Here is a 20,011-nt window from a genome sequence, read left to right on the forward strand (position 1 = left end):
TTGGGGTGTCCTTTCCTTTCATGTCAGTTCCTAGGAGTCACTCTTAGGGACCTCTTGTGATGAGCAAATAAAACTGATCTTTCTCTAATTTCTTTCCAGAAACAACACCAAGTCTTCAAGCCAGCAGTCCTCCTCCTCCTCCTCCTCTTCTTCCTTATCTTTATGTTCATCATCTTCAACTGTAGTCCAAGAAGTCTCCCAGCAAACAACAGTAGTGCCCGAATCTGATTCCAACAGTCAGGTTGACTGGACGTATGACCCTAATGAACCTCGATATTGCATCTGTAATCAGGTAAAAGCCTGGAGCCTGTCTATAAAAGTGCATTCTGAATAAACAGGAAGGAAGATAACTGTTTCATATTTCAACCCATTTTTATTCCAGCTAAAATCAGGAATGACTTTATGTGTGTAATTTTCTCTTATAAAAGTAGCATATTTGCTGTAAATACCAAAAATATAAAGAAACATGTGAGTCACACAGAATGTCAGCCTTCTAATACAACCTATGGTGAGATACTTTGATGTCACACCAATATGTATCTTGAATGTATGTTGGCTAATGTAATACGGCATTGGCCAAGTGGTTTCCCCAGCAGAAATCCATCTTATGATGGTTTTGGAGACTGGGAAAGCCAAGAATATGGTGCTTGTTGTTGGGTTTCTGCTAAGGGGCCACTTTTGTAGTTTGAAGACAATTGTCTTTTTACAGAGTATTCGTGGATCACAGACAGGGACGCCATGTCGTGCAGATATGCATTCATGTGCCAGCTTCACTGTTTCTTCTCATATAGCCACTGGCACCACTAGATTCTGACTTTATTTAACCATAACCACACATCACAGGCCCAGTCTTCAGTTATAGGGTATTACGGCTTCAGAATAGGAATTTGAAGGAATATAAACATTCATTCCATAACAGTTATATACACATATTGATGTGGTATGTTTGTATGTCTATGATAAAACTATCTTTTGCTCACTGAAACAAGGTTTTTTTTAAAAAACTTTTCAAAACTAGCCCTCCTGCTTTGCACTATAATTTATGTAGCCTATCCCTAGCTGTAGATTTTGTTATAGTTCTCATTTCCTTTAAATCACAAATATTATAAACATCATTTTTATTGTAATTGCTTTTATACTACCTTTATATTAATCCAATCAAATACAGTGATGTTCTAAGTGTTTGATACAGTCTACCAAGATACATACATACGTGTGTGTGTGTGTGTGTGTGTATGTATCTATATATTTCTACTACCTGAAATTGATGTTTACATTTCCTAAAGCCTAGGCCAACACTAAGTATTACTTTCTCTTAAATACAATGCATCAGTTTGAAACTTTTATGTCCCATGGTCATTTTAGTTGGCTTTAAAACTATTTTATATTCTTGTAAATTAACTTCTAGCAAAGTTGGCCATATTTTCTGTTGATTATTTGTGCATGTTGTTACTGTTTGAGAGGCCCTGTCTCAGAAACTTAGGTGGAGTGTCATTGAGGACCTGGTGTCTGCCGCTGATCTCAGTAGCAGACTCAGACAGTCAGAACCCAGACTCAGATGCAGAAGTGACCCAAGAGGACATAAAATTCTTCAGTTAGTGGATAGCCAGAAAGAAAGTTTACAGTTTTAGCCCAAGGACAGACACAAACCTGACTCCCAGTCAGGGTGACTTACCTGGTGAATTCTTCCTGTCTTCCAAAGAAAGGTGGTTTCTGGACGTATCCTCTTGCCTTGTCCCATGTGTTCACTTGTGTTTTCAGTGAGTGTCTCTCTGTTCTCTGACATCAGAAACACCCAGTTTAGATTAGATGCTAATTACATGGTTATAATAAGTTTCTCTAATGTTCTTTAAACTAGGTATCCTACGGCGAGATGGTGGGGTGTGATAACCAAGATGTGAGTATTAACGTCTGTCTCTCGTAATGTAAAGAGTTGTAGATAACGGAGTAGCTGTCTTATAACTGGGTTTTCATGTGTGATGACTACATGGTCCTGATGGGAGCATCTACATGTTCACAGCAGGACCGTGTCCATAGCTCCCTTCATGAGCTCCCTGCTTAATATTTTTAAAGGTAGTGTTGCAGTATTACAGTTCAGACTAAATTCTCAAGAGTTTTTCTGGCAGTTCTAAGTGTTTTCCTTTCTTTCTGCTAAAGATACTGTGTTTGCTAGAGTCCAGGCCGTTTACCACATTGAAGAAATGAGACTTTAAGGCCCTACATTTTTATAGACAGATGATGCCTGAGAATAATGACCTAATATGGGGTTATTTCCCTCTTGCTATTGCGGCATTCAGCATTCCCTCCTCTGGGGACTTACGCTGGTACCAGCCATCTCTGATGGGAAAATGAGAGGCGGTTTGAAGGAAGGCATCAGAATACCCTTACAGGAGAAAAGGGTTTTTGACTTATGGTTCCAGAGGAGTACAGTGCATCATCGTGGCAGGGAGGCGTGGCAGCAGGTGTGTGTGGTTGGCCTAGCAGTCAGCAAGCTGCCCGATATTAAATAGTGCACCCACCCATGGGAAATGGAAAGTGAGACAGCAAACAAACCTCTAAATCCATCTCCAGTGAAGTATTTCTAGCAAGGCTCCCTCTCCTAAAGGTTCTAGAAACTTCTTAAACGGTATTCCCAGCTAGGGGCCAACTGTTTAAATACAGGAGCTTATCAGGAGAATCTCATATTCAAACCACAGCAAGGACTTAATTTTGGTTAAAGATGGGTGTTTGTCTAAATACTGAGCAGATTTTGTGCAGTGGTTTGACTCATTCTTTCACTACCGCCTTCCAGCAGCTCCCTCAGTTTCTCTTCCTTGTGTGGAGTAGCTTGGAACCGCTGGCAAGGAGGGGCAGCAGCAGTGTTGGAATCCAAATATTAACAAGAGTGGAATTTGTAAAATATCTAAGGAATAGCAGACTGGATTAATGCAGTGACAGTTGTGTGTGTGTGCCTTCCGGCAGAGTGAGAACAGTGTGACTTTAGGTGGGCACAAGCCCTCCCCAGCTGCCCTGTGTAGCCGTGTGTGTGTGTGTGTGTGAGAGAGAGAGAGAGAGAGAGAGAGAGAGAGAGAGAGAGAAAGAGAGAGAGAGATGGGGGCTGTTCAAAGCAGTGCTACTGCTCCATTTCTGGTAGCTCTTGAAGATGCTGACTGCGAGTCCATGTCCCCTGGGTCCCTCTGGTTCCTCCTGTGCTCTTGTGGGTGGAGTGAAGAGTTTCTGAATGTTTCATAGAGAATTTTCTCCATATCTGAATAGAGCAGCAGAAAGGAAGCACAGCCACCCCTCTTGATGTCTTTAGTTACAGCCAGCTCATCCAACTTCCTAAGAGACCAATGATGTCTGAGCATCTTTACATCTTAGCGTATTTTCCTTCTTCCTATAAGATTCCATCTTCTTTTGTCTTTGGAAAACGTTTCTGCCTGGCCACCCAAGTTGACGACAGTGAGTGAGTGTTCTCTCTGTAGCGCTCAGGTTGTAGAGTCCATGCGCCTCCTTTTTACCAGAGAAGCATCCTTTTTTGTGCTTCCATTTCGTTGTCCATGAGGTAGATCAGTTGGACTCAGTTACCGCTAAGGCACTGCCAGGATCCAAGAAGTCTGACTGCACAAGTATAATTTCAGTTAAATGAAGTACTCTGTTTCCTGACATTTTTACTGTTTATTCTTTAGAAGTACCGACACTCTGTTTCTATGTTTGCTTTCCAGTGCCCGATAGAGTGGTTCCACTATGGGTGTGTTGGCTTAACAGAGGCCCCGAAGGGAAAGTGGTACTGTCCACAGTGCACGGCCGCCATGAAGAGAAGAGGCAGCCGGCACAAATAGAGGGGGCGCTTCCCTCGGTCGAGGAAGGGCTTCGGCTTGGCGTTTGTATGGGACTCTAGAAAGAGAGACGCGGGGAAGAAGAAGCAACTCATTTCCAGGCAACCACTTACAGGATTTACATAGACAATCCTATAAGATCTTGAACTTGAATTTTATGAGTTGTATTTTAATAATGTAAGTAAATTATTTATGCACTCCTGGTGTGCTATGAATATTATTCCAGTTAGCCTTGGATTATTTCTGTGGCCAACATATGCAGACATTTGTACTCCTCAACCATTTTCTCAAAGTAATGGGCATTCTATAATTTAAACTTCAAAGAATTCCAACGATGAAGATTTTAAGAAAGTATTTTGTATTCAACAGGTATATTCTGCTGCATGTACTGTACTCCAGAGCTGTTATGTTACACTGTATATAAATGGTTGAAAAAAAAAAACAAAAAACAAACAAAAAAAAATCAGTCCTTCTAAAAAGGATTTAAGATAATGGTTTTTAAGATGCCTGTATTATAAGCTCTGTTTCTTTGTGAAACTCATTGAGCAGGCTGAAGGGATTGGTTCATGTGGTAAAGTGGGCTGGTGTCCTCTAGAGTACCTGGGTACATAAACAGAAACTCCTGTAGGTGAGACCTGATTCGTGCCATTGGTCTATGTGTTCTGCATCCAGATAGAGTGCGGCTCAAGAGGGTGGGGGTGGGGGCCAACGCGGGAAAGGGCGTTAAAGTGATACATTTTTATACCAAATGTGTTTATTTTTTTGTGCAAGTAATCCTTAAATTGGAATTGTATTAGGTGTTAAAATAAAGTTTTTAAAAAAAGAACTTGTATTTATACTTTACACAATTAATTATGAAAATTTCTTAATTGCAATTTATTTCTAATTTTCATAATCTAAAAAAGATTAGCGGTTAGCATGCAGAATGCTATGTAATCTATGATTTCTATAATAATGGTTGGAAATTGTGTTATGGAATAAGGGAAGGACATTTTTAATGTAAATTCGAAGTGTCAAATGTATTTTTCTAAGATATTTCTCTGGCTTTGCTTTGAATCTAAGGATAAAAAAGAAACCTAATTACAGCAGATAAAGTGAAAATAATGACTGTAGATGTTTGGATTGGAAGCAGTGTGACCAATATAACTAAAGAGACCTTAAAATTTCAGCTCTGTGTTTAATTCTGTGACACGGTGATGTGGGAGTTAATTCAAGTCTTAATCACCCTGGGCTCTGTGAAACCAAAGTAATGCTGGTTGTCGGCTGTCCTCAGAGCTCTCCCGAGGTCCTTGTCCATAGGTGCTACTGAGATGATGGGCTGTACATAGTGGAGGGTTCGCTTAAAATGTGTCCAGTTATGATGGGTGGAAAACTTGCTGAACCTTCACAGACAGCTATTATATCAATCTTCCTTTTTATTGAAATGTATGAAGTCCATAAGCTTGTGTTTTAATGAAGCCCACTGTGAATCTTTTAGAACTTAATCAAAAGGCAGTGTTAAATCCGTGTAGTGCTACCTAAACGGTAGAACTTTGGTAGATTTTAGGAGCTTCATCCAGCTCTAAGATCCAGTGATGCTGAGCTGCCACGGGCTAACTTTGTAACCGTTGTTGGCCTTAAAGACAGGTTTATATGGTCCTCAGTATTTTGTATCATCAAGGGTGTGATTTCACGATCGTGTTTTCATGGGGATTTCATGAGCCGTTAAGACATGTATATAGTTGTGTTCTGTTAGCTCAGTCATACGCTGTCATGAGATGCTCAGATGAAAGGTACTTGCATCCTGTAGGCACCTGGTGTGACTCTTCCAAACTCAGTCTCTCTCTGACAGCTGGCTAGAGGAAATCTCTGGATCTTAAGAGAAAGTCCTGTGACAAGACAGGGACATGCCTGCGCTCATTGGCTCCAGCTTCACTCACTTCCCAAGTTCTGCCTCCCGAGTCACCGAGAAAACATGCCAGCAAGCTTCGAGACCACGCATTGATTCTTATCAACTATACATAAGGAAATACACCAAAATTTGACACTAAATATTTAGAAATGAGTAGAATCTGTCACTAAATTATATAGCTGTGTGTATGTGTATGTCCATGCATACATATATGGCCAAACATGGAACTACCTCATTAAAGCAACACGGCCAGTGATTAATGTTCTTTGTAACATTTACACCAAGGACATTCAGAATCTCTGTTGTACAAAACTTGTGTAACAGTGGGTGGCACAAAAGGCCCAACTGTGAGTTCACAGTTTATAGGTGGTGAGAAAATAAAATGAGGCCTTACTGCTGTAGTGTATATTTAAATGTTCATGGCGACACATTTGAAGCAATAAATGGCTTAATTAAATGCCTCCATGAAGCTGAGTGTTTGATAACCTTACAGTCATTCTTTTTAAAGGGTAGCCAGATTTTTGGCTCATTTTTTCCTTAAAGCACACTCAATGTACTTTTGGTTTCTAACGATGTTAGGTTTGTATAATGCATAAGTCCCTTGGACTTTAGAAATAGTATTGTTCATTCAATTAATTGACTTTAATCTTATATAAACTGCTGCTTGTTAAGCTTGGATTATAAGAGGCAAGCTACCTAGATATGTGGACACTGCAGTGTTCTTCTTTACATTAAACACAATCAGCAAACAGGCTTTAAGAAAAGAACCTGAAAGCTATCAGTATAACTTTTCAGCTGGTAAGCACTCAGGCACCTAGAATGACGTGCATTTAGGAATGTGTGTTGTTGAAGTGATGGGGGCCAGCTTGCTGACAGATAATTGTAATATCTTGGCAAATGCTATGATGAATATAAGAAGCACCATGGGAACGTTGGAAGGCAGGGGAATTGATTATTGCAGCCAAAAGGGAGCCTGAAGGATGAATCGTTTGAACTGTATCCTAAAGACAGAGCATATGTGTTCTAGGGCACCAGTAATCTGCATTTCGTAGACCTGAGGTAAAGAGGTACAATGTCCAGCAGAACCCAGGGGCTGAGCAAGAGCTGATTTAAGCAGGTCATTTTACGTAACCAACAGATAGTTTGTAGTAGAAGGGGGGATATTTACCGATCGTTGCTTAAATCATTGGTAACAATTTAAAAGGACGGACGTCTCCAAAGTAGCCTGTAGCTTGGAAATTGATAGCTGTTAAATTTAAACTAGTTATTTACCCTATTTTTAAGGGGGCGGGTTGGGGCGGAGGGGGGACTTGCCACAGTGCACACGTAGGGTTCAGAGAACAACTTTGCAGAGTTGGTTCTTGTAGCAGGCCTTCTAGGACTGCCGGCCCCCAAATCATGACGTGGAGGCTTATTAATTATGCATACTCAGCCATCTCTTATGCCTGTCCCACTAGCTCCTATAACTTAATTTAACCTGTTTCTCTTCATCTACAGTTTGCCTCGGGGCTTTTTACCTTTCATTCTGTGTGTTCTTCATTTATGCTTTTCCCCGTCTGGCTGACTCGCGGCTGCCTGGCTGGCCCTGGGCATCTCCCGCTCTTTTTCCTTGTTTTCTCTTCTTTCCTTGTGAGCTTAGATTCTTCCTCTTACTTATTCTCTCTGCCTGCCAGCCCTGCCTATCCCTCTACTGCCTATTGGCCGTTCAGCTTTTTATTAGACCAATCAGGTACCATAGGTAGGCAAAGCAACACATCATTAAACAAATGCAGCATAAACAAATACAACAGATCCGTGCCTAGTTAAAGTCGTATTGCACAACATGTTTTCTCCTTCCACTTTATGTGGGTTCTGGGGATTCAAACTCAGGCCACCAGGCTTGCAGGCAAGGGTCTTTACCTCCTGATCCCTCTGGCCAACTCCACCCTCAGTTATAACTGAGTTATGTTTGAACAGCAAATACGAATTTCAAGTCAAGATTTACAGGTTTTCTTATTTACAAAAGAGTCTAAATTGTAGAATCGGGTTTTGGTTTTTACCTAATAAAATACTTGAGATTTGATTCTGTCAGAGGCATGTTGATTTAAAAATGAGTTAGTTGGCTTTAGGGTTTTGTTTTTAGTTCAAGTTTGCTAAGGAAGAACTATACTCCTTTCTGCTAGTTTGTTTTAAAGTTGTAAGCCACATATGTATTCTGAGTTATTTGTAACTATTTAGTTACAAGCTTCAACATGATTAGAATTCTCATTTGAAAGAGTTTTAATAATTTCCTCACTGTAATCGGCAGAGCCATAAAATTCCGTTTTGGGCTAATCCAGTGTTCCTTCCTGCTTTCTTCACTCCTAACAAGGAAATCAGAGAAGAACATTGTAATTCATTTTGATTTTTCTGTGGCTTACAGCAACCTGAACCGGGACGTTGAGCTGGTGTGGGGAGCGAGATGAGGATATGCCATTGACGGGTTCTCACCGCCATTCCCCATGCCCACTCGCCGTTGTTAGGAAATGATAAGCACTCGGCTTAGAAAGTTGTGTGGCTGCTGGCTTTCAAGATGGATTCGTTTAAAGCACCCACAGCTCTTACTACAGTAGCAGAGAAGAGCAAAAAACAAAAACCCCAGTGGCTGTGACTTAATATTTTGCATTGTTAGATCTGCTCGGCAGAGGCAGTCTCAACACTGGGACATTAAAATAGGAACAATTGCAGTGGGTGTCTAAGGACAGGAAATGGATGTACTCGGTAGATGCAGTGTAATAGTTCAGCCGAGAATGCTTCTGTGTAACCCAGAGTGTAGATGCGAGACATCTGCTAGTAGCTGGTAGTAGGTTTTAGTTGGTCTTTCCCAGTATGTCACATCAGAATCTACCAAAATATATGTCCCTGTCCTTGACCTTTGTACTGCTCTGGAACAGGTCAGTTACTTATCTCTTGAGGGTCTTGTTAGACAGACACTTGTGACGATTTCCCCAATTTGCAAAGGGCTTTGCTTTTACTGCTGTCTGTCATGTGTGGGTGTTTTTAAGGGAAGCCCAGTGTTCTGTTGAAAAAACAACGAAGCATATGTATTGATCTTACGGTTTGGATTCAAGATGGAAGAGATCCTTCTGTCAGAGTCACGTGACCGGAGAGCCACATTCTCTCCACGAATGCTACCTCCTCATCCTCTCAGATTTTCTAGATGAAGGCCAGCATTCGTGAGCCACTAGACAAGCCATTTCCACCTCTCCACACCATGCATAAATGTCACCTTGTGACGTTAATGCTGGAGAAGTCTCAGAATATCTTTATTTCCAGAAAGTGGAAACAGATGCCTGAAATACACTAAAGAAAAGGGAAGCTGGGAAGGGAGGAAGAGAAGGAAAGTAAAAGTGGGAAGGATGGAGGAATAGCCAAGTCATAGCTGTCCTGCAACATTTTAAATTTTGTCTCTAAAGAATCCATATTGCAGATCTATAGAAAAGACCAATGAGATTTCTGTTGAGAATGTAATTTGCTATTTTTATAGCAAAAGCTAAACATACTAATATTTTCTATGTTATTGAACGGTTAAGAACAAGTTCTGACTTCTTATGAGTGTGTAAATGCCTGTCCTAAAGAAATTTAAAGAAATAGTATTCATTGGCTGGTGTGGGTTAACTAAAGATATAAGAGCTAGCTAGGAATACGCTTAAGTGATTGGCCAAGCAGTGATTTAAATAATATAGTTTCTGAGTTATTATTTCATGGTCTGGCAGCCTGGAACAAACAAGCGGCCTCCTACTACAATTGACTAACTGATTCCCATCCTGTGTACCCATTGAGTCTTCCCCTCTTATCTATTTATCTGACCATCCAGTTCCATCGATAGACATAAGTGTGTATAACATCCGCATGGTATTTGTTTTTTTTGGGGTGGGGGGTTGCTTGGTTTGGTTTGGTTTGGTATTTTGAGGCAGAGCCTCCCTCCGTAGTTCAGGCCGGTACTCACTCTGCAGCACCAGCTGGCCTCGGATCTGTGTGATCTTCCTGAGTCAGCCTCCTGAGTGCTTGGATTCTAGGCATGTACCACCATACCCAGCTTATATATAGCTTAAAGGATGCAAATGTGAAAGGCATTTAAGATGCTTAAAAGAAGCTCTATATCTATAATTAACATTTGGGAGGAAAGGATCTGTGTAATTATACCCAGGAAGTTGCTAAAATCACAGAGAAGCTGGCCATGCCTTTGCTGATACACTCACTGTCCTAATAGAAGCAGCAGACAAATCGGATGCAGCCACAGATAGGAACAGGGAAACTATCCCTCCAGTTAAATTTGACATTTCCCAGCCTCAGCACTTTTTGGCATCTTCTTTTCTGTCAATGATTGATTTGGGACTGTCTTCATTAGAGGATAGAATTAATAACAACGGTGGGCTTCTGCACTAAAAGCCAGTGGCATCAGTGCCAAAAGTATTCCAGTGCCGGTTGTAGTCTAGAAACTACTAAATCTTCCCCGGGGAAGAAACCGCCTTCCTGAAACAAATATCACCAAGATGTGAAATCATTAGGAAAACAATGGGAATAATGATACAACGTGTTTTAAGCATTAATGTATAGGTTTCCACGGTGCACATTTTGAAAGCAATCCCTTGCAGGTAGACACTCTGATACAACAGAAGCATAGAGATACGTATAATAGCTTTCGGCATGAAGCAACTTATGCACTGTACAGTTGTGTTAGCACAATATGAAATAAAATACAGCACACAGTGATGCCAAGAAATTTGGTGCCAGTGCAAGTTGATTCAAAATGCCTATCAAGAGACAGGTGTGGGAAGTGAATGACCCATTGAAACTTATGAACTAAGCAGCTGACTCATTTGTAAAAGGTGGCACCAAGTGTTCACGTGAGGAATCCCTGGGGTGATGTGTGGTTTGCAAGCCTCGCTCTAGAGGGAGATCCAAAGTCAGCAGCGTTTGCTTCAGAGGCTTCGAGCTATCAGAACAGATTTTTCATCTTGAAATGTGCACATTGCAAGGTGTGCCGACTGAAACAAACCAGAAGTGCAAACAGTGCGACCGTGAAGACGTCGAGCTGCGTTTGACTTTCATGTATAAAGCGGGCTCACACTGGGCAACGCGGGCAGTATTGCAGTGTGTGCCTTTTTAAATTTTTTCTTCTTAATGTTTTCACGTGATCCTCAGATCTTTGTCACATTAGATGTTCTCCTCGTTGCAATCCGTATCCTGATCAGAAGTGGCTCCACGTGGTGATTGGAGAGAAGCAAGTGGAATAGAAAGGAAAGTAGGCGTGTTCAAATGTTGACAGCTTCAAGCATCAGAGAGCAATCAGCCAAAAAAAAAAAAAAAGCATTGTTTTCGTGTTCCATGCCTTTGGAGTTCTTTGACTAATGCCACGGCACTTCCAGAGCCACATGTGAGCCCAGTTGTGGACAGTTCTCCCAGTTTCCATGAGCAAGGGGCGAAAGCTGTTCGGATTAATAAGAGGATGCGAGATGCGAAATCTGAAACAGAGTTATAGCGTCTGCAATGCAGAGCTCTGTTTAGCACACCTAATGAGGTGCACTTGTGTACAGCTATCAGATTGTGGCATCTGCCTCTTTAAGGAACAAAGGGGTTGGCACAGTATACGTGACAGAAAAGTTTCTATCCAATTCTGTATATATATTTGCACCACAGAGAAAAATCCATGACTTTGACCCCGTTATTTTTATTCCACATGAAATAGAAAGGAGGCTTGGTTTTGTGTGTTTACAGTTAAAGTTGACAACAATGGCTCTGTTGTCACCTTCATCATATCCCGCCGTTAAGAAACTTCTTGGATGCCTAAGGTTTGCCCATGACGACCAAGTAAGTTTAAGTTTGGAAATTACTGAAGCCATCTTCCATCTGTAGCAAACACTTTCCCAGCTATATTTTCAGTAGTTCCCCCATTAGAATGTGAGGTCCGTGTTTCGCCTTTGACAGCAGTTGAAGTTATTGAGACTCTTCAGGGCCAGTTGAGAAAAAAGCCCCTGTTCTGAAGCTTACCTTACCACTTCCTGAAAGATAGGAATTCCCTCTTTTGTTTCTCCAGGACACATGACGCGCGGTTTGTCCTCACTTCAGCCGTGTGTATCAGTTCCCTTCCTTCCTCCTAGGCTTATTGATAAGCACATTCCCCACAGGGCGGGTCCATTTCAGTGGCCCTGACTAATACAATGACATTTGCTAATCTGAAACTGTCTTCCTAAGAGATAGCCAATTCTTTCTTGTTCCTCTTGTGTTAGCCTGGTGGATATCTAAGAAGTCATCAAATGTCTTCGTAGGAACAGAAGTGATAAAAAGTTGTATGAGCTAAATGGGAGCTTTAATGCATCAGCCACTGAGATTTTAAAAATGGTTAGTCATCCTTCTTGGACCAGGCTGCTGCCTTACCCCAGTCATTTATAGACCTTGTCACATGTCTTCTCTTCCATAGAGTCTAGGATGTCTTTTGAACAGATTTAATGTATTACTCATGATTTAAAACTACTAACTTATGCTTAGAGTTTACTGGGAAGATTCCAGAACGAGCATTTCCTGAGAGATGATAGGAGCTGAGAAGGTAGTCTGACTTTAAAGGGGCCTATCACTGCTGACAGCATTCCCAACAGTTGACTCGCAACATCACCATGAGTACCTGCAGCCAGGTTTTACACTATCATGAGCAAGGACCTTGTAGAGAAACGCTGTGCCCTGGAAGAAGCCAGCAGGGCCCAGAAGACTGCAGGATTTTCACATTGAAATTTGTCACAAGAAGCAAAACTTTGGGACATCAAGCAACATTTGAGGATATCTATTGATCATGATGCCCCTTGTTTATAATGAAATTGAGATTCAGATTTATGTGATATTCCTAAAGTTCTTGATCCAACACTGGAAGCTTCTTACACATATTTTTATCTCCAGTTTTAAAAATTAATACCTTAAATACATTTTTCATAATCCCAGCATTTGGAAAGCAGAAATGGGAGGATTATAGGTTTGGGGCCAGCCTCGGTTACATAGCAAGCTCCTGGTCTGCGCAGGCTACGCAGTGAGACCCTGTCTCAAAAAAAGAAAACAAAATCCAAGTATCGAGGGTACCTCAGTGGTTGAGTGCTTACCTAGCATGTACAAGGTTCTGGGTTTGATTCCCCAACACCATAAAACAAGCAAAAAGCCTTCACTGATTGTCAAGTACCAGTACCTCTAGTCCATACCCAAACCCAGAAGTAGCTAGATATGCAATGAAAGATCTCGTTTTATTTGTTGGAAAGATCACTGAAGGATTTTGTTTTATGGTAGACTATTCTGTTTTGTACAACTTTGGAATTAGAATATGTTTGCCATTCTGTTGTCTCGGTGCTGCTAAATGCCTACCTTTTAAGACTAATTTTTAGTAGATGCACAAATGCATCCAATTTGAAACAATGCCGGAAACCCCAGTTCACAATGGTACTCTAGATGTGCCCTCCTGCTTCCATTTTTGAGCCAATATGTGTCTTTTTTGTTTCCTGTTCAGACTCCTACAGACTCCAGCATAGCTCTGCTTAGCTTTATATTCACTACATAAAGAAGTCAAAGACCTCAAAGGCAAAAGAAAGAAAAAAAAAAAACAAACTCAGTTGAAAAAAACTGGCTGCATTTAGACATTTGTCAAAAAATGTATCAAATCACTTTTTAATATATGGGAGAATAATCAGCTTTCTAATAACAGGGAAATACAAATCAAAACCATCACAAGATGTTTCTTCACCTCCATGAGAATGGCTATTACAGAAGGCAAAGTTACAAGTACAAATAAGAGACTGGAGTGTTGGTGAGAATGTTAATTACTATATCTAGGGGCAAAGGATTGCAGGTTCATCAAAAATTTAAAAATAGAGCTACTAAATAGTCACTCGACGCCATTGCTGTGTGGAGAAGCAAAAGATACAAGACTATATTTAAAGGGCACCCACACTCTCGTCTACTCCATTATTTACAGCAGCCAAAGATGGAAGCAGCTACTGTGTTCTTCAGCTGGTGAGTGCAGACAGTGAGGTATGGATACACCATTCAGATACAAAGACAGAATGAGGCCCTGTTGTTTCTGACAACATGGACGGAACTGGAGATCACTGAGTGGAGAAGAGCAAGTGTGAAAAGTAATGATTGCGTGATCCCACTTGGGTGGAACGTAAAACCAGAGTAGAATGTTGGTCGCCAGGCCAGGCTGAGTGGAAAGGTCGTCTCTGGGCACTAAGTTATAGTTAGAAGCAAAAATCTCTAATGTGCTGTTGATGACTACAGATAATGCACATGTTTACAAAAGTTACAAAGAGGAATTCTAAAGAAATGATAAACATTGAGTCACTAGATATGTTTGACCTGACATAAATGGCATGCTATGTGCAAGTATAGAAACATTACACGGTACTGCATACATATGTACAACGTCTATCTTTATCGAGCCATTGAAACTTTCAATTCAAATATGTCTGACCTCAGGCATGGCTAAAACCCACAAGTTCATCCTCTCTAGCCCACAGTTCCCACCTTCGTCCCAAAGGATGATGGGAAGAGAACAATTAATTAGTGCCAGGATTTGTGTCTGGTTCTTTTATGTTCCCCGTGGCTCGTTTATTAAAGGATCTGCCACTGATTTGACACCCCACCACATCCTAGGCTCTGTGAGGACTGAGCCTGGAGAGCCAGCACCCAGCTGTGCCATTGCCAGCTGTTCCGAATGCTCAGGTGCTGTCCATGTGCGCTCTCACCTGGTCAACGATACTTCAAAAGATGTCGTCTCACAGATGATAGGGTGGCCTTCCCTATTCCAAACTCCTCTTTCAGAACAGCTGGTAAAAGGTGAACGTGACGGTTTCTGTCCACAGTGGGTCTCCTCCAGCGCCTGCTGCGGTCCTGGAGTCTCATTCCATTTGGCCCTCTGTTTTCTTTGCCACATTCTTGTTCTGACTAACCCCTTCTTTTCTTCCAGTATTACTTTGTTGGCTGTCTTCTTCTCCGTTGGACTCTGTAGTCAAGATAAGGAATTTAATTCTTCAATTTACCGGAACTGAAGATTTCTTTTGGCCAAACTAAATCGACAACATTGTCTAAAAGTTTTCTCTTCTGTTGGCTTTCCCTTCTCCCAATTCATTCGAAGACTATTCTACTTAATATCCATTTTACTCTTTGGTATTCTGACTCAGCAACTTAAGGATCTTTTTAAAAATGCTTCCATAAATCTTTATTTTTTTTCAGAATTTAAGCCTTACTATTAATAAGTAGCTATGTGGCTTAAAGCACCCAGAAAATAGCTTTTACCACATTTTGAGGCCTTGATAGCATAGAAACCATTCCAGTTTGGAAGTCTAGTGATTTCTATTAGTCTTCAAATCATATTACATCAACAAAAAGCCTATGGCACGCAATAGAAATGCTTTCTCGATGTCTAAATGTGAAAAACAGGTTAATTCTCATTCCCTCATTTGCCAAGGTATTGAAGGCTTTGGATTTATATATCATATAGTATTAAAACATTTTATAAAGACTACATAAAAGAACTTGAAATGAGTGCATGGCTATTATATAATTACCTAATTTGTTTGTGAGGTACTAACTTTTTTGACACAGTCTCATTTATCTCAAGCTGGCTCATATAAATGAAGTTTCTTGCCAGCAAGAGAAGTCCCTATTTTCTGAGCCTGTTGTAGCTGTGAGCCTCTAGGGGGCGCTCCTCCTCACAAAATATTAGGGACAAACGGCTGAGTCCTATGGGCTTACTCTAGGAGTGTGGCCTCACCGGAGAACGCCTGCCTATAAAAAGTTCGGTTAGACCAAAAGTGTAGAAACTATCTAGGTTTACAGTCTTTAATGTCCTCTGTGAACCTAAACCAATCCTTCCCGGGGCTGACAAAGCAAGGGCCTGGAAGTTCTCCTTGATGGTCCCTCAGCCAGCCTGCCGAGCCTAGAGCGATGATGGGAGCTGCCAACCGGCCCTGGTGTCAATGCCCATGCGAGAGTCGGTACGGACTTAAATTAAGCCTGCTCCGTACCCCTTTCCCCTGGGCAGAAGTTAGAACACTCAGTACCTGTTACAGTCAGCTCCTTTGAAAAGCCAGACATCACGCTTTTTGCCTTGGAAAGACCTCAAAAAGGAGAAGTAATAACTGCGGTAGCACTCGGTGCTGGAGTGGAGAGGGGACTTTCAGTTACTCGAATGTTTCCTGATCTGTGGTCCAGGCTGTCCTAACGACTCTCTTGTCCTCTTCAGCGTGACCACAATTCCCCGGAGTGATGACCTTCCCCCGTTAACTCCCGAGTCGGCCTTTAGCAGCCCTTGACTAGGAGCCTTTTGTTATTATAGTGCTGTCTTAGGCAAATGCAGCGGCACAGATGATCGATCGGGCATCAAGTATGTTTCTAATTCCGTGGGTTTGGCTAGGCAGCCACGTTTCAGAGGCGACCCTAACTGCTGTTCCCCCAAGCACAGTAGCCTACCGTTTGCTGCTGCAGAGCTGACAGCCCGGCTCGGACTGCCCCCAAGGCCAGAGGAGCCCTGGGCTTAGCTCCGCCCCGCTCGGCCCGGGTGGCAGCGATGGCCCAGGTCCCCCGGCTCTCGGCCCTGTGGGCAGCTGGCGCGCGCGTGTCTCCGCGTGTCTGCGCGTGTGTGTCCATGCGTGTGAGTGAAACGAGGTGGAGTCCTACGCCGGGGTGTTTCCTTCCAAGTGATTTTGATCAGCAATCCGTTAGGGGATCGTGGAAAAAAAAATTTCTGGCTTAAAAGGATGAAAACTGAGTAAGTACACAGAACTTTGAACTTGAAACAGAATGCGACCAAACGCAAGCAAAACCCTGACAGTAGCCCCACACTTTCAAACTGCTATTCCCTTCTTCTGTTAAAGGCCGCGGATGCTGAGAGCAAAGTGGCAATTGAAAACTGAACGAAGGGAAGCAGTTCAGAAACCGCTGAGAGCAGGGCGGCTTTCAAACCGGAGGGAAAATGAGAAACTGCTAGGGCAACCTGGCCTGCGCCCAGCTGTGCAACAGGCACTTCGCGTTCCCTCTGCGGCGTCTTCGGGGCTGTTTCCAGACTCAGGTCCGCTTTACTGTGCTTTCTCTTTGCCCCAAAGCCGAGACAAGCTGAACTCCTAAGTTTATGAATGTTGTGGAAATAAGATATTACCGGAAGGAACTCTTGCCAGCCCGGGATGCATTCGGATGATTTCTTACGACTCTCGTTATTTTGACATCTTAAAAAAAGAATAAGCAAGTCAGTCACTTTTTACTGTCCTTCTCGAAAGGCTCTAAACACCTCGGACTGCTGGGACCTGTGTGAGTCTTTGGCATGAACCTTCGGAATGTTCTCAAGGGGAGTTGGGGCGAACTTGATTGGAGTTGTGCAAAAAGAAGACAGATGTGTACTTTTTTCATGCTGACAGCGTGGCCAGGGGCCAAGTGAAGCTGGACTGGTCATGGTCTGTCGACCGGTGTTCCTTTGTCGCCGGCGATTTTGCCCCCGACCTTTCCTGGTGGGTTTGGTGGTGGCAATCTGTCTCTTTTACCAGACCCTGACACTTCGAGGGGCTAAGAAGCTTGCAGCCGAGGTTCCTGGGTCTGTACCCCACATACCCTCACAAAGCCAGGCTAACAGATGCGAGCAAGGCTATCCACGGGAAAAACGGTGCTTCCATCTCTCAGCGAATGGCCAGGAAATCAGGAAGGTAAGTCTGAGTTTAGCCTGAGCAGTCGGCCTCTCCTTTCTGCAAAACTAAAATTAACTTTCATGAGGTCCGAAAGGGAGCCAGAGTATAAACAGCCCAAAGTGACCTGCTGACTGGGTGATGTGTTACATAAGCCGAGAAACTTCCGAAACCTACTTAAAGGGTTCTGCCCTTTATCTTTTAGATATGATCTTCATTTCAGTGAAATGAAATGCTTTCTACCAGAGATCTAAGAAATCTAAGGATTTATACATAAGAAACAAAAGTCACTCTCGGGTGTCTTCCCTTAAAGCAGAGAGCAAGAGGACTAAGACACTCTCAGAATTCCATCTGATGATCTGCTAAGTTGGTTCTGAATCTGGTGAATATGTTTCTAAACCAATGTACTCATTTCTAAAGCATTTAAAAGAATAGCACTATAGTTTTCTTAAGAATAATTGTCATATAGTTTAATTGTTCATAGAATTAGGGAAATGCCAGTTCAGTATAATGTCCATACCTATCATCTAAGTACTCAGGAGGCAGAGGCAGGAAGCGAGCACGAACCCAGGTTGCTCTACATGAAGAGTTCTGGACAGCGTTTAATAGTGAGACTTCTCTTTTCAAAGTGTGCGTTTATTCTTGGTGTGGTGGTTCATGTTTATAATCGCAGCACAAGAATGACAGGGGCCAGGGGCCAGGGGTTCAAGGCCAGCCTAGGCTAGATACATTGTTTGCCAGAATCCAGATTGAGCTACATTAAACACTGTCTAGGGAAAAGAAAAAGCAAAACAAAGTTGGAAAAAAAAGAGATCATTCTGCATTCACGATGGGCAGATAGTCTCACCATTTTTATTTATAAAGTATAGGAAACAATACAAAGCCAGAAAACACATAAAACTTCTGCTTTAATATTGCACTCTGTTCATGCCTAGCTGCAAATAAAGACTTTTCACTGTCAAATATAAATTTGAAAAAGAAAACGGGTGAAAAACTGGTTATTTAAAAAGTTGTGATGGACCTTGGGAGCTCAGTCCAGTGCTCCAATATGGGTCTCTGTCTCTATCTCCATCCATCGCCAGATGAAGGTTCTACGGTGATATGCAAGATAGACTGACTTTGTGGGAGCCTGGTTTGTTTGAATGCTCACCTTTATAGACCTGGATGGAGGGGGGAGGACCTTGGACTTCCCACGGGGCAGGGAACCCTGACTGCTCTTAGGACTAGAGAGGGAGGGGGAGGTGGGGAAGGAGAGGGAAAAGGGAGGCGGGGAGGATGTGGAAATTTTTAATAAATAAAAAAAAAGTTGTGATGGAAAAACCATTCAATTCAGTGTCAGTTGACATAGTATACAGCAAGATACCTTTGGGACGGGTAAGAGGTACCCTCTATCTAAATAGACTTAGCCAGAATTTCTGAGCCTGCTTGTTGGTTGGAGCAGAATTTCATCTTGGGCGGCAACATAGTTATTGTCCATACTGCAACCTCCAGGACCCCTGTAATGTTGTTTTATAGACTCTTTTGTTTGTTTCATTTCGGACTCATAACCCAGGTAGGTACGTGGTCGGTGGGGTTACTCGACTTGGAAATGAGTCAACTCTTACTTGAAGGATGCGCAAGTGAGTCACATGGCTAGCAGAATGTCCTGCCGCCTCCCACAGAAACCCATCTGTGTGTGGTTCTACCACAGTATACGTTCTAAATAAAAGCAAAGTCAACACCGGCACAACCCTTCCTGAAGCCAGCACTTGAAGAACGCATACCAAATCACAGTAGATTATGATGCTGAGCATTTGAAGACTGTCACAATGTGTGCATTCATTTGTTAGCAAAAAAAAAAAAAAACGTGAAGATTGTTCACTGCTGACAGAGCAGGGTCATCTTTAAAGGAAGACTCAAGTCAAGGTGTGACTCAGTCTTCAGGTGTTCTGAAATAACTGAAGACTATACCTTTGGTTAGTTTATGTAACTTTTTCCTTTGCTTTTTTTATTATTTTCTTGAATACTTTCGATTTATGACAGATGTACCTGAATTTTAAAAGCTACTGTTTGGTAGTTTGTAATTGTGCTGTTCTTTAAAAATGGGCAAGGGGAACATTTAAACACTTAAATATTTTCTGGGAAATTTAGGTGGAAATGATCCATTAATTAGCTTGTAGCCTTCTTTACTTCCCTGCTGGGTGTTTCCCAATTCTGGCTTTGTTTGTGTCTTAAGCATATGCTTGCTGCTATTTGTAGACTGTCACAGAGAATTCCATTTCAGCTTTAGAACTCCTGCTCCTTGGAAAACATCTGAAACTTATTGGCTGCTGGTGTACAAAAAACATACACTCTAGAATTTTCTTCAACCAGAAGAATGCCAAACACATGATGGTTTTGGCTCCTAAATGATTCACAGTCTTAAATATTTAAAACATAAGCAAGATTCTAAACTGAGAATCATAGTTCAGTGAATGTGAAAATGTGTTGCCAAACATTTGCTCTGTACCTCTGATTTTAATGTGTGCAACCGCTGATAGCAAAGAAGGTAGAAAGAAGGTGGCCTGGAAGCCGTAGTCAGAACCAGAGATAAACAAATCTTGTTTGTAGTGTATCTTCCAGGAGTCAAGTAATAACCAGCTGCAGTGGCT

General features: G+C 42.0%; 3 protein-coding genes across 6 annotated transcripts in view; 2 read left to right on the forward strand and 1 right to left on the reverse strand.

The window, feature by feature from the left end:
* Nucleotides 1-6,178, forward strand: part of Ing3 (inhibitor of growth family member 3) — a 28,070-nt gene extending 21,892 nt beyond the window's left edge. For both annotated transcript variants that reach the window (XM_048450958.3, XM_048450957.3), the window contains exons 10-12: nucleotides 100-292; nucleotides 1,859-1,897; nucleotides 3,705-6,178. In XM_048450958.3, the coding sequence (XP_048306915.3) occupies nucleotides 100-292; nucleotides 1,859-1,897; nucleotides 3,705-3,821 (349 nt within the window). In that variant the 3' untranslated portion in view covers nucleotides 3,822-6,178. The remainder of the gene's footprint in view (nucleotides 1-99; nucleotides 293-1,858; nucleotides 1,898-3,704) is intronic.
* The window catches only part of LOC146889706 (uncharacterized), a 36,832-nt gene extending 20,476 nt beyond the window's left edge, over nucleotides 1-16,356 (reverse strand). For 2 of the 3 annotated variants that reach the window (XM_085683680.2, XM_085683681.2), the window contains exons 1-3: nucleotides 16,180-16,356; nucleotides 14,454-14,710; nucleotides 1,676-1,779 (exon numbers count right to left, since the gene is read on the reverse strand). In XM_085683680.2, the coding sequence (XP_085539806.1) occupies nucleotides 1,758-1,779; nucleotides 14,454-14,710; nucleotides 16,180-16,356 (456 nt within the window). In that variant the 3' untranslated portion in view covers nucleotides 1,676-1,757. The other variant, XR_014999887.2, reaches the window with a different exon arrangement.
* A 797-nt stretch (nucleotides 16,357-17,153) lies between these two features.
* Nucleotides 17,154-20,011, forward strand: part of Cped1 (cadherin like and PC-esterase domain containing 1) — a 284,218-nt gene continuing 281,360 nt past the window's right edge. Inside the window, exon 1 of the mRNA XM_048450954.3 lies at nucleotides 17,154-17,402. Within this exon, the coding sequence (XP_048306911.3) occupies nucleotides 17,154-17,402 (249 nt within the window). The remainder of the gene's footprint in view (nucleotides 17,403-20,011) is intronic.

This window comes from Myodes glareolus, chromosome 25 (assembly GCF_982192425.1).
Source record: "Myodes glareolus chromosome 25, mMyoGla1.1, whole genome shotgun sequence".
Classification (NCBI taxonomy): domain Eukaryota; kingdom Metazoa; phylum Chordata; class Mammalia; order Rodentia; family Cricetidae; genus Myodes; species Myodes glareolus.